We start from the raw sequence: 13,470 nt of genomic DNA, 5'->3' as shown, positions 1-13,470 counted from the left end.
TAAGCCAAACCACACTCCCCAGGAGATTCTAACCACAGCTCCGGCAGAGGACCGCTGGCCTAGGAGCAATGACGTTTACTGGGTAACTACAATGCGCCCGGTGACCTCTGCTCTTGGGCTTAATTGTTATGATACGTCTACATGGCAGACATTCAAAGACCCCTTCTGCTCTCAGGAAAGGTCGGTCTCACCTGCATGACTGTCTGTACCCTGGAGGAGGATGTGATTGGATGTGGGGTGTTAAGGCAGGCAAGGCTTCATGAAGGAGCCCATGGAAAGGCAGGACCTGTTTTCAGATCTGGCAGAAGATGGTTTTCCATTTGGATCTTGTGTAGTGGGAGGCTGTTCCTGGCATAAGGTATGATGTGGAATTGCACCAAAAGATGGGAACAGAAAGGAGAGGGAGATAAGGGGGCTGAGGGGAGGAGGAGAGTTTGGAGCAGAAGGGTGGGTCAGAGAGATGAGAGTGGTTGCCACGAGGCAAAAAGGCATTGGTCCAATGGGTCCCTGGGACCCAAAGATTTGTGTCACTTTTCTATTTGAAGGGCATTTCTGAGGAACTGTCCTGGTGCCACATGTCCCCTTGAGAAGACTTTCAGGGAGGAGGAATGGTACTCAGGACCCCAGACTCCTCCCCAGACCCCAATGTGCATTGAAGGGCCCAGTCATTGAGGCTCTCCCCACAGAGTCCCGAGGGGTTCAGGGTGGGAATGGGGGCAGACGTCCCCATGAGTCTTATCAGGGAGGCAAAGAGTGACACAACGCCCCTCTGTTGTGCTCCCCAGCATCTCAGAGCCCTCACGCCTCCCCACTCCATGAGGGAGCTTGCGGGTAGCACTATTTGGGCCCCACACAGAAGCCCCTAGCTCCTCTGGGGTTCTGAGTCAACTGGGGAGCCCTTCCTAGGGCTCTTTTAGGGACTCGGGGCATGTTGGGGAGCCCTTTCTCAGGGTGCTTCTCAGGGCCTGGGACATGCTGGGGAACCCCTTCCCAGGGCTGAGGTTGAGAGCAAGATCTGGGTCTCCCTCACTTTCCCCCCACAAATCAGCCCAGACTCTGATGTGTGGGTGTATTTACCCAAAACCCAAACGCCAAGGCCAAGGGACCCCTGATTAGCCCTCTTGGCCTCGTCACCAGTTCTGTCCCTAAAGATCTCCATGCAGGGAGCGCCTCTCCCGTCCCTCCACCTCCATCCAGAGAGCCAAGTGAAGAGATGGCAGAGCATGGAGCCTGATTCCCCGTGCAAACTCACCGTGAAATATTTATGAAGCATGACTTGAATAATTAATAGTTTCTCCCAACTTTAAAACGTGTGTTTGTATCATCCTCTCTCACCCCCAGAAAAACTCCTCTGCACCCGGCTGCCAACAGGAGCCACTGCAAAGCCAGCAGGGTGCTCACTGGGACCCCTTCTGAGAACCCTACCCACAGGCTGCCAGGGCACCCCTTCTCCTTTTCTTCTTGCCCTCACCCCCTATATCTTAACTTCCCTAGTTTTGACTATATCTCTAGGACTACCCCTGCCTCAGCCCCTGGGCACGGACACACACACACCCCCTCACTCACTCACCTCCCTCCCCTCTCTGGGGAGGTCAGCAGGACCCAGGTCTGAGACTCTCCCTCTACAGACAGCGGGGCAAAGGCACCCCTTGTGGGAGGCGTCTCCGAATTACAGAATCGGATAATCACTTTTTGACCCAGCCCCTGATTTTGCGATCAGAGAGGTTAAGTGACTGGCTTGAGTCTCACAGCGTGATGGAGGAAGAGCTGAGAAAGGAAGGCTCTTTGCGCAGCCTCACCCCACCCTCGCCGGGTCTCGGGCTGAGCCAGTAGCAGAGCCGGAATAGCCCTGCCTCAGCTCTGCGGGCGCCACAGCGATGCCAGGCTCGGGATCCGCGGGGACCACGTGGGCGGCGGGGCGCGCGGGCCGCGAGCGCGCCTGCTCGGGGGCGGACGCCGGGCGCGGCGGTCAGCGTGTGTCCCCGCGCGTGTGCCCTGCGCCCGGACGTGGGCGCGCGCGTGCCAGGCGGCGGGCGTGCGGGCTTGGCGGGCCTTGTTTTCCCCTCCGCGGGGTCACTGATGGCGGCCTCTCCGCGGGGAGGTCGCCTGCCCGCTCTGGAGCCGGGGAGGTCCCACTTTCGGTGCAGAATTCTTCAAGCGGCCCGGGAGAGAGAAATGTTCATTTAAATGCAGATGCTGGCTTCTCACCTGGGACTGAGGAAAGTTTTTCCATTAAAATGCTAATCAAAGAACAAGCTGGAACGCCAAATCCTCAGCTCACAGGTGCCCCTGCCGCCAGCCCCAGTCTCAACCCGCTGACCCTTCTTCGTTCCCCACCCCCACCCTGGTTTCCCTGGGGCCCTCACATCCCGTTGCTCTGGCAGCTGGGCGCTTTGGGCAGCTCTCTGGAGAGGCATGTAGAAGGGGCAAATCACCTTCCCAAAAGCAACCAAGACTGGAGACCACAGACTGGAGAGGCGGTGAAGAACCAGAGCTCTGGGGTCAGATCTCAGTCATGCTGCTTTTTAGCTGTGTGACCTTGGGAACTTTGCTTAACCTCTCCGAATCACCTCTGTAAATGGGTAATAATACCTACCTTGTAGAATTGATTGGGCAATTGAATTATATATATAGATGAAGATATAAAGCCTGCCACCTGAAAAATGATACATAGCAGGTGTTATTATTATTACTGTTTTTAATACAGAAGTGCAAACTCTCAGGGTCCAGAATGTTGCCCATCCATACAAGCCTAGTAAAACTGTGCCAGCTCTCTGGGAGGCTGCCCATACTGAAGATTCGAGAAGGCAGCTCCGGGAAAGGGTTGCTGCCTCCTCTGGCCCTGTCCCAGTTGTGTATCACATCAGATCCTTTCCTACACAGACGCTGACTCTCTCAGACCTGAAGCCCAGCCGGGGACCCATGTCCGGGGGCACCCAAGTGACCATCACAGGCACCAACCTGAACGCAGGCAGCAATGTGGTGGTGATGTTCGGGAAGCAGCCCTGCGTCTTCCACAGGTAAGGCACCTCCAGGCCGGCTCCGGGGTTCCGGGGCTGCCCAGGGTGGCGGACTTCCTGCCAACCTCTCGGATGTGCTTCCTCCTCCCTGCGAAGGTGCCATTCTCTTCGGGAGAGGGCTTTCTGGGTGTCCTGGGGGCAGATGTTTTGGCTTGGTCTGCAGACCTGATGGGTACCCCTTCCGTGGGTGGGCCCATTATGCTGTTGCCCGCCATTTAGCCTTGGTGCCCCCAGACCGACCTCTGTGCAGAACCCAGGGTTCCATAGGACACGGTTTGGAATCTAGGGCCCGTTGGCTCCTCTCCAGCTGCTACAGAGCCAGCTGGGACTGCCGAGAGCTGGGTGGGACAGCTGCCCAGCTGGCTGAGGTTGGACCTCCAAGGGCGGCCCACTTTCTCTCCCCTGCTTCCACCATCCAGCCCCAGAAGGGCCCACCCTCCCTGAGCGAGGAGTGCCGCGGGGGACAGGAGCGAGGCGGGAGGCACCTCTAGTTCAGGACTCGCAGAGATGTGGTGGGGAACCGTCCCTTAGCAGGCACGAGTTTCCGCAGAGAGGTGTTCCCGGGACAGAGCTAAGCTGAGGGCTGGGACAGATCTGAAGTCAAGCCAGGCCAGGCCTCGCGTTAATGCTGTTAAAGAAAAAATTGTTCTGACACTTGGTAAAATGGTAAGAGAGTTTATTCGGGGCTATTGCAATAGGGGTCAGGACTATCACAATAGGGAAAAAAATCAGGCTTGACTCCAAAAGCAGCAAAGACGAGCCGGCGGAGGGGCCAGTGGATGCAAAATTACTAAGAGGAGATGTCAAGGGTAGGGAGATTCTTGCTAAATCAACTTAACAGGGTTCTTGCTGAAGGCAGGCCAGGGTGGTGAGACATCCAGGGAGAGGGATGAAGAACTTGATCAGATATCAAGGGTGGGGGATTCTTGCTAAACTCACTTAGAAGGATTCTTGCTAAAAATGGGGCAAGACAGGCTGAAGTTAGGGCCCAAGGACAAGGCCTGGTCAAAGAGAGGGCTCAGAGGAACCTGTCTACAGTTTGGTCAAGGAGAGTTTTGTCAGTAGTTCTCGGAGCTTTATATCTCTGGCGGTGCTCACCCATTGCCTCTGAGCAGGCTGGCGAACAGGGAGGGGGTGGGAGGGCCCTGACACAGGACCACCATGCCTCCTTGACACCTAGGAGCCTGGCCCATGTCTCCCTCCCTCCAGGCGCTCTCCGTCCTACATCGTCTGCAACACCACATCCTCAGATGAGGTGCTGGAGATGAAGGTGACGGTGCAGGTGGACAGGGCCAAGATCCACCAGGACCTGGTCTTCCAGTACGTGGAGGATCCCACCATCGTGCGGATCGAGCCAGAGTGGAGCATCGTCAGGTAGGAGCGGCCCTGCCCCCAATAGCCCTTCTTCAGCTCTCAAAAGCCAAGGAGAGTTTAGGGTCCCAGTCCTACTTTGGAGACCAATAAACTGGGGTTGGCTTAGAGCCCCAAATCAGACCTTCGTCCTAGGGCTCCCTCCTTCCGCTGAGAGCACCTCTGAGTGGAACCCCGCCCCACAGGCCAAGCTCTGACCAGCAAGAGCTCACAGCCCCTAATTTGAGGGTTGGTGGGTACATTTGAAGGCCATGATTCCATCTCACAGTGACTGTCAGGGGATATCAGGCCTGCTCTCCTTGAACCTCACTTCTGGCAAATATGGGCCACAATTCCAGTTCTGCCGAGGGATGTAGGGGAAAGAGTAAGATCAGACCCGTCTTCTCCTTGACCTGCTCTGGAAGGAAAGTGTGCCCTGACCATCAGGGTCCGGTTCAGACGTTGGTCCTCTGGGCTTCTGTAGCTGTCTGCCATCGTTTGTCTGATCTCTAACTGCCTGCAAACTCCTTAGGTGTGGGGACTGGGTCTTTTCCCTGCTCTTCCCCCAGTGCCCAAGAGGAGGACGGAAAACACAGGTCCTAGGAGGGAGCCAGGTCCATGCTGCTGTAGAAAGACCCTCTGGGGCTGCTTCTCACTCAGTCATTCACAAGCTGACTGGCCCAGTTGCATGATCTTCCCAGGCAAACATCTCCTGAGAGAGCCGGCTGGCGCTTGGGAACTCCAGGATCCCCGGGGGCCTGACTGCTCGCTGGGTCTCTGGAGTGGTGGCATCTCACCTTAGGGGAGGAGCTTCATGCAGAGAGCATGAGTCTGCCTTTCTAGAACCTGGAGGGTGCATCGTAATGAGAAGCCACTGCAGAGGGCATCCTGGCATCAAGGCCCCGGGTGGGAAACCTGCTGTGTCAGGGGCCACGGGGGGAATGGAGCAAGGGTTTGGGATCAGAAGAAGTGGGCTTAGCCCAGCTCCACTGCTGACCAACTATGACCTTAAAGGTTAATGAAGCTCCCTCAGTCCAGCGTTTCTCATCCGTCAACTCCCTCACAGGGTGCTGAGAGAATTAAGTGAGGTGTAAACGCACAGTAGGAAGATGTGGTCTCCACACACTGAGACAGGGGGCAGGGGCAAGCCCAGTCCAGAGAACAATCTTGTGAACTAGAGTCAGCAAACTCTGGACATGGGGCCAAATCTGGCTGTCTGCCTGCTTTTGTAAATAAAGTTTTGTTGGAACACAGCCATGCTCACTGGTGTATGTTTTGTCTATAGCCGCTTTCTCACACAGCAGCAGAACTGAGTAATTGCGACAGACCATGTGGTCTGGGAAGCCTCAAATATTTACTCTCTGGCCCCTTACAGAGTTTGCCGCCCCCGGCCATATACCCAAACAAACAAAGGCAGCCTTGGCTGAGGGGAGACTTTGTGGTCCTCAGCAGTCACTCTCTAAGGCCCAAACCGTATCAGCTTTGGTCATGATCTTAAAGCGGGTGAATATGAGGCACAAAGAGAGGAAAATAGCCTGTAGAAAGCTATTCCAGGATTTGCCCCTAAGGCCTGTGAGTCCAGGAAGTTGGCGTAGCCCTCCGTGCCCAGATAAAGCCTATAACTCCCTAAGGAATTCACAGCCTGGTTTAATTCAGTTCTCCCTCTGTCATTGTCACAGAAATAGAGGTGTCATCCTTCCTGGCACTTAGCAGCCAACCCGAGTCATGCTCGCATCGAGGGGGAGGCTGGAGGCACTTTCCCAGTCGGCCAGCAGGCTCCAGCATTTTTGCTGCAGTTAACCATGTCTGCCAACTGACACGTGGCTTCACACTCCTTACAGCAGCTGGGTTACTAATGGGCAGTGATGGGAGGCGTTTGATGATTGAGAAGATCAGGAGATGGCCGGACACTGGAAGCTCATTCCCAAACACTGCCATGGGCAGAAAAGCCTCTCCGGGGTTCACAGGAAGCTTCCTGCATGCGTGTGCGTGTGGGTGAGTGTGTGTGTGTGCCTGAGAAAGGGGCAGGTGGAGGGCAACAGGAAGGGAAGGAAGTATAAAGATGGGCAGATGGATAAAAGTGTGGAAATGAATGTGGGTATAAAGGATTCTTTACCCACCACGCTTCTAACTACTTAATTGTTTTAGATAGTAGGATTCTTCTCGAAGATACTTCCTTGATTGTGGATAAAGTGATCGGTCCCTTTCCTTTGAGTAGCCCCCAAGGAAGAGAGCCCTCACCTCATGTCAGCTTCCCTGCTGCCCTGGAGTAGGACAGTGGCATGCAGGTTCCCTTTGAAGAGCTACACAAAGATGCATCTCCTGGGCCTTCCTCATCCAGTCCTCTGGCTGACCCCCAGGGTGCGGGAGACCTGGTCCCAGAGCATTTCACATTTGCGTTCCTAGAGAGATTCCTGAGTGTCTGGGTCTCTGCCTTTCCCAGGTCTCAGCAGACTGAGAATTTGTAGTGTGATTTCCCTGGGGGAGGAGACTGTGCTGTCCCTGCAGGGTCTGGTGGGGGACAGTCTGGAAGCTTCCATTAGGCCAAGGCCAGTGTGAAAAAATTCCCTGGGATGGGTAAGGGCTGGGGGAGGAGACACCAGGGGGCTGCGGAGAAGCGGCTGGCTCAGGTCAAGAGGCCTCGGGGAGCCAAGAGGGCTGTGCTGCCGGCCCGGCCTCCACGGGGTGTCCATGTGCCGAATGAGCCCAGCGCAGGACAGCCATGGACATCTGGTCATTACTGTCTTCCCCTTGGCTGCTGAGAGCTCATCCTTATTATTATTCAGTCAGCTTGTCCTCATTGTCCCTGTGAACATTATCATGCCTCCCAGTCATCATCATCTTTAATGTCGGAGCTCAGCCTGTTTGATTGTCATCGTCACCATCATTGTCGAGTGCCATTGCTATTTCTGTGCCTGTATTTACACGCCTTCTTCTTTCTTCCCTGGCCAGTGGAAACACACCCATCGCCGTGTGGGGGACCCATCTGGACCTCATACAGAACCCCCAGATCCGTGCCAAGCATGGGGGGAAGGAGCACATCAATGTGAGTCCAGGGCTGGCAGGGGTTATGGGGGCTGCCTACTTAGCGTGTTGCTTTCCTAAGGGTGTGGGGCTCCCCAAGTACTCAGGCAGGCTCACCCCAGACACCGATGACCCACCACATGTGACACCCCAAGGTGCTGGGCCGGTGGGATGGACGAGCAGCCCTGAGGGCATTTTACACCTTGGGTACAGGCGTGGGGGAGCAGTCACTTCTGAGGTTTCGGGGGTTTGATACCCTTACTCCTCCATCCCTCCAACTACCCCCCAGCCCCCCTCCCCCGTGCTGCTGCTGAGTTTAAAGATGCCCTAGGCACTGCCACCCTCTATGGGCACAGCGGAGCCGGGTACCAGCTGCAGAGCTTATTCCTTGAGTGCCCAGGTCGTGTGGTCCTGGCTGCAAAGGAGCCGTGACCCATCCGTAACTGTCCCGTATCAGTGCTGTGCTGCATGACAGCGCTGTGCGAGACCCAGCGGGTGCATTGGGACTGTGGGTGTGTGGACAGGCTCTGCATGGTCTTCCCTGCCTGGCTCCTCCACAGCTCTGTGAGGTTCTGAACTCTACTGAGATGACCTGCCAGGCCCCGGCCCTCGCTCTGGGGCCCGACCACCAGTCCGACCTCACGGAGAGGCCCGAGGAGTTTGGCTTCATCCTGGACAACGTGCAGTCCCTGCTAATCCTCAACAAGACCAACTTCACCTACTATCCCAACCCTGTGTTTGAGGCCTTTGGTCCCTCGGGAATCCTGGAGCTCAAGCCCGGCACGCCCATCATCCTAAAGGTAGCCTGAAGCTGGCAGCCGGGAGGTGGGAAGAAGGAGCTGCTGTGTGGAAGGGGAGGCCTTGCAAGTCACAGAGGCCAGAAGTCAGGGGCTCCTGCCAGATTTTGAGACTGGAGTCCCTGTCAGAGGTTGTTATTGTCTGGAGTATGGTCAACACTCTCTGAGTCTGGACTGAGAGGCACACTCTCTTGACAGGCCTTGGAGACCTGATTAGGGCAGCTGGACCCACCCTGGCCATGTGACTCCCAAGATTTGCTTGTCCCCTGAATCTAGCACCTGGGAGGTCAGAGGCTTGTACTGCTTTCTCCTCTGTAGCCCTTTGCAAACCACAATATAAGGTTTCTTTGGAGCATGGATAGCAAATTGACTTTAACTCATATGACAAATTAATTTAACTCAACTGGTAGTGATTGACTACAGCTCTGTGTTGAGAAGGATTCTGAGGCTGCATTTGGGATAACCTGAAAAGAGTTATTGATTTCTCACTGGGGAAGGGGGTATGGTGGTTTATGTGCCACAAGTTTTTTGGACTTATTACAGAAGGTGGCCTCTCCCCCAGCTCACCAGCAGGATGGGACCTCTGGGTGGGAGGACATGGCAGCCGGCCTGGAGCTGTGGTCCTGACTACGGGGTGGGAACTGGGTCTTTCCTGTCCATCCAGGGCAAGAACCTGATCCCGCCTGTGGCTGGGGGCAATGTGAAGCTGAACTACACTGTGCTGGTCGGGGAGAAGCCCTGCACCGTGACCGTGTCGGATGCACAGCTGCTCTGCGAGTCCCCCAATCTCATCGGCAGGCACAAAGTGATGGTGAGGCTGACGGGAGCCATCCAGATGGAACAGGCACTAGGCATACTGGGGTGTGAATGGTCCGGCTCCATCCAGGGCCACCAGGGCTTTCCAGGAGGGGATTCTGGCTGCCTCAAACTTTTCTCCTAGCTACCCTACACCCCTTGTTCCTTCTCCCTGTCCTACTTCTTTCTTCTGTGTTGTTATTCTTTCCTTACTGGCTGGTGCTACAATAAGGGCAATGCAAAATAGCATTACACGAGGGACTAAACCACTTGTTACTGGCATTAGACCCTTCCAGGAGAGGACCGTTGTTGGCCCGGGGTGGTCCACAGGAGCATGTTCTGTGCTCAGTCATCCATCCTTACAATGGGATGGATCTTCAGGAGCCGGTCACTGATGTCATGTTAGACTTTGAGATCCCACTTGTGTGCTGTTTGCTGATGAAGATGACCATGTTAACTCCTGAATGAGAGAACGTGTGGTTTTTCCAGTTGTGGGGGAGGCCTATGCTGAACCACACAGACCCCCTCCCTTGCCCCTATATGCCCTCTCTTCTGCTTCTACAACCAGTGATGATTCTCCTCCCTGAGCCGTTCCCCTCATCCCACGCTGGTCACCAGTTTATCAGTGACTTGAGGCTGTTCCCTAGGATGCTGACCCCACACCTAGCTCCCTCTCACTGGTGTGCCCTGCAGGCCCGTGTCGGTGGCATGGAGTACTCCCCGGGGATGGTGTACATCGCCCCAGACAGCCCTCTCAGCCTGCCCGCAATCGTCAGCATCGCAGTGGCAGGTGGCCTCCTCATCATCTTCATCGTGGCCGTGCTCATCGCCTACAAACGCAAGTCCCGAGAAAGCGATCTCACGCTGAAGCGGCTGCAGATGCAGATGGACAACCTGGAGTCCCGCGTGGCCCTGGAGTGCAAGGAAGGTACTGAGCAGCCAGGGGACCATGGCCCCATGCTGGAGGCTGGGGGTGTGAGTGCACCTGTATGTGTGTGTGTGTGTGTATCATCTCACACACAAGCAGCGGGCTGGGCAGCAATGGGCAGTACTGGGGGCTCGGTGTCCTTCCTAACTCTGGTCTCTGAGCCTGTGCGCAGACCAAATCCTTATCCTAGCAAGCCCCACCCGGGCAAGGCCAGATGAGTCTAAGGCCTCCTCCCCCTCCCTCATGGTGTCCCCTCACCTCTTTCCCCAGTCAGACTGGAATCATTCCAAACCCCACTGCAGCTGTTTCCAGCCCAGAATCCTGGCCAACTGGCTTTTATGCCCTCTTCTCAGAGAGACCTTCAGGTGTCTTGATATGACACAGTTAAGCAATCTTTAGCTCTCTTTCCTTAGAAGGAAGGTGAGGTTGTAGGGCTGATCCGAGATTTAGAAAGAAGAGTGTTTCACAGCTTGTATTTTTAAAAAGTCACCAACACCACCATGAAGCAAAATCAGCTGCACTAAATCCAAGAAGGAAATGTAGGAGTCAGACTCTTGTCACCACCAGGATAGCATTCCGCGAGTCACCCTGGGAGGCTCTGAGCCCGTTCTCTGCTGTAGGTTTATCCGTGGAGTAAGTCCAGCCTGTACCCAGGGCGCTCACATTCCCCGCGGGGCAGCCACATGCTCTCCGATGGGGAAGTGGGTCCATTCCATCCCCTCTCCACATCCTTCAGCTGTCAGCACAGCATCCGCCTTGTGGGACTGTTAATTACTGCCTTTTATTATATTTACGCAGCTTAATTTTTTTCTCCGCAATGTACTCTTTCCTCTAATTAGGTGTAGTGATTAGAATCTCTTTTATGTGTGGCAGGCGCGAGGCTTTGAATGTTGGAGGCGCTGGGTGACTTGAAGGAAGGCTGCAGACGGATAAAAAGCCAGCTCCCTCCTTCTCCTCCTTGCCGCTGAGCACCAGGAGGGGCAGTGAGGGGGCGTGTGACGCCAGGTGCCTCTCAGGATGCTCCAGAGAAGGGGGAATTAGCAGTCAGGCAGGGAGCCCAGCCGAAGGAGTCAGTGGAGGCTCCCAGCTCGGGGAGCGCGATCCCGCCTGGGTGGGAAGGGAGCCTTAGAGCAAAGTGCACGCAGGATTAGCCATCAGGTATTTTCCAGGGGTGCCTGGAGTGGGCTCTGGAGTATTTGCAGGGCTGCGTGGGTCCAGGGAGGGGACTTCCTGAAGACTTGATAGTGAGCCAGGATGTCACCCACACAGACGCTCCAAAGAGGCCCGGCCTGGGCCCATCACAGCCCTGACCTCCTGATATATAAACACACACACACACTCATGTGCATGCACTCCCACACATGCCCACAAACACTGACGTGCTCACACGCTCCATCACTTCTGTACTCACACTCATCCATACACTCAGGCACACACCCCCCCACGCCCATGCACACATTCCCACAAACACACACACTCATGTCCTTGCTTAGGACATCCATAAGTGTTCATTGGGGCTTTTGGTAATAGTACAAGCCAAAAAGGCTTACTGACCCCCTTTTGGCACACACAGGCGACCACACAGGGGTGTAAGTTCCACTTGGATGCGTTAGGGTTGCTCTGCCTTCAGAGGCACTTTCCTTGCCCAGGAGCCCCTGGGTCAGTATGACCAGAGCAGAGGTGCAGGGCTGCAGGAACCTCTCCAGGGGGTCGGGTGGCATCCTTGTTTTTCTGTCAAACAACAAGCACTGGGATCCTTAAGGCCTAGAAACCCAGGATCTGTAAGGCTGACGGCAGCACCACAGGGTGCCTGAGGTCCCTGCTGACAGTGCCCAGGCGGCTGTGTTATGTCCCTGTGATCTGCAGAGCCCACTGGGCCCAGGGGTGGCTTGTCAAGGCCTCCAGAGCCACATAGGGCTTGTGAATCTCTTCTGAGCCCACAAAGTATATTTTTCCTATTTTTTTGTTTATATAATTAGAAGGAAATATTGTTTAGTCAATGTACACTGGCTGTTCGTCTTTGCCAGCGTGTGTTAATCCATCCTGATTGTGTGTGCCTGTGTGTGTGCATGTGTTTGTGCATGCATGCATGTGTGTATGTGGGTGTGTGCATGTGCCGAGTAGAAAGGCAGAGCAGGGAAGAGCTGAGCACATCCCCTCTGACTATTTCCCATGGCAGAGGCAGCCCAGGAGGAGGGATGCGCCCCAGATGGAATGTGGTCACAGCTTTGGTGCTCTGTGATAGCCTAAGGCTGCGTTCCGTACTTTCCTGGGGCCAGGTGGGGTCTTGCAGCTCTGTGACCATCTATAGGCCTGAGCTGCCCCCACAGACAGTGGTGCCCACATGCATTTCATCATTCTCCATTGAGTAGCATCACCTTGCTAAAGGAAGGACAGAGATACACCCTGCGTATTTATACAGAAGGAATGTGTTAGTGTGGCAGAGCCTTCATCTGGCCCCATTTGGAAGTTTGATGGCTTCAGTGAGCTGTGTGGGCCAGAACTGGGACTCCAGAAGAAATTGTTCTTAACGCTTATAAGAAAACCTAGGATTAAACACAGAATCAGGAATAGACCCTCCGTCACTGGAACCTCTCCCTTCCCTCCCTCTGTCCTTGTACATCCCTCCTGCCCCCTCAGCACATTTCGCAAACTGAAGTCCTTCAACCTCATGGGGAGGCCCCCCTGGCCCCAGCAGCACAGATCTGCAGATGGCCTCCCACCCCATCTATGCTTTGGAAGAGATTTGGCTCAAAACACACTTCCTCGTGCTGCATCTTTCTCCCATGTCTACGTCATTCACCCCAGCTACGTAGAACCTCCCCCCTTCTTATTCTTGCACACCCACAGCCCATCACCCAGGTCTCCTCGGGGCCTGTGTGAGTGCTCTAAGCATTCCGAGTCAGGATAACTCTCAGGCCTGCCCCATCCAGCAGTCTCATGGGCTTCTCTTTGTGCCAGCCTTTGCCGAGCTGCAGACGGACATCCATGAGTTAACCAGTGACCTGGACGGAGCTGGGATTCCCTTCCTGGACTACAGAACCTACACCATGCGGGTGCTGTTCCCGGGGATTGAAGACCACCCTGTCCTCCGGGACCTCGAGGTGAGAAGCAGTGCCAGTGCCCAGCCCTCCCCCATCACCGTGTTAGTGCAGAGAGAGATATTGGTGACCTTCAAGTCCAACCACCTATTTAGGAGGTGAGAAAGCTGAGACCAGGGCGGGGACACAGCTTACTCAAGGTCCCCCTGCTTGTTGGTGTCAGCCGGTCCGTCTGGGGGAAGTGACGCCACGCCAGGGAACTTCGGAGCGTCATGGGAGTAGGGCTTCAGATCTTAGGGCGTCATGGATCCCTTCAGAATTGAATGGGCGTTGAAGACCCTCTCCCCAGAAAAACTGTACATACACACAGAAACAAGAAATCTGGCCGAGAAACATGGGGAGTTCATGGGCCCTTGTTTAAGACACCACGATGTAAGGGATTTCATCACTGAATTGGTGCTCAGTAAGTACGTGTGGAAAGGATAAGTGATGTGCTGGCAAGGGAGGCGGAAATG

The 13,470-nt window shown here is 55.2% G+C and overlaps 1 protein-coding gene across 1 annotated transcript in view; it reads left to right on the top strand.

Moving 5' to 3' along the window:
• Positions 1 to 13,470, top strand: part of PLXNA4 (plexin A4) — a 432,314-nt gene that overhangs the window by 368,671 nt on the left and 50,173 nt on the right. Inside the window, exons 15-21 of the mRNA XM_001498268.7 lie at positions 2,884 to 3,020; positions 4,230 to 4,394; positions 7,323 to 7,416; positions 7,955 to 8,194; positions 8,856 to 9,002; positions 9,680 to 9,914; positions 12,876 to 13,018. Of these exons, the coding sequence (XP_001498318.2) occupies positions 2,884 to 3,020; positions 4,230 to 4,394; positions 7,323 to 7,416; positions 7,955 to 8,194; positions 8,856 to 9,002; positions 9,680 to 9,914; positions 12,876 to 13,018 (1,161 nt within the window). The remainder of the gene's footprint in view (positions 1 to 2,883; positions 3,021 to 4,229; positions 4,395 to 7,322; positions 7,417 to 7,954; positions 8,195 to 8,855; positions 9,003 to 9,679; positions 9,915 to 12,875; positions 13,019 to 13,470) is intronic.

This window comes from Equus caballus, chromosome 4, assembly GCF_041296265.1.
Source record: "Equus caballus isolate H_3958 breed thoroughbred chromosome 4, TB-T2T, whole genome shotgun sequence".
Taxonomy (NCBI): Eukaryota; Metazoa; Chordata; class Mammalia; order Perissodactyla; family Equidae; genus Equus; species Equus caballus.
Note: the sequence above shows the minus strand (reverse complement) of the source record. Positions and strands in the feature narration are given on the sequence as shown.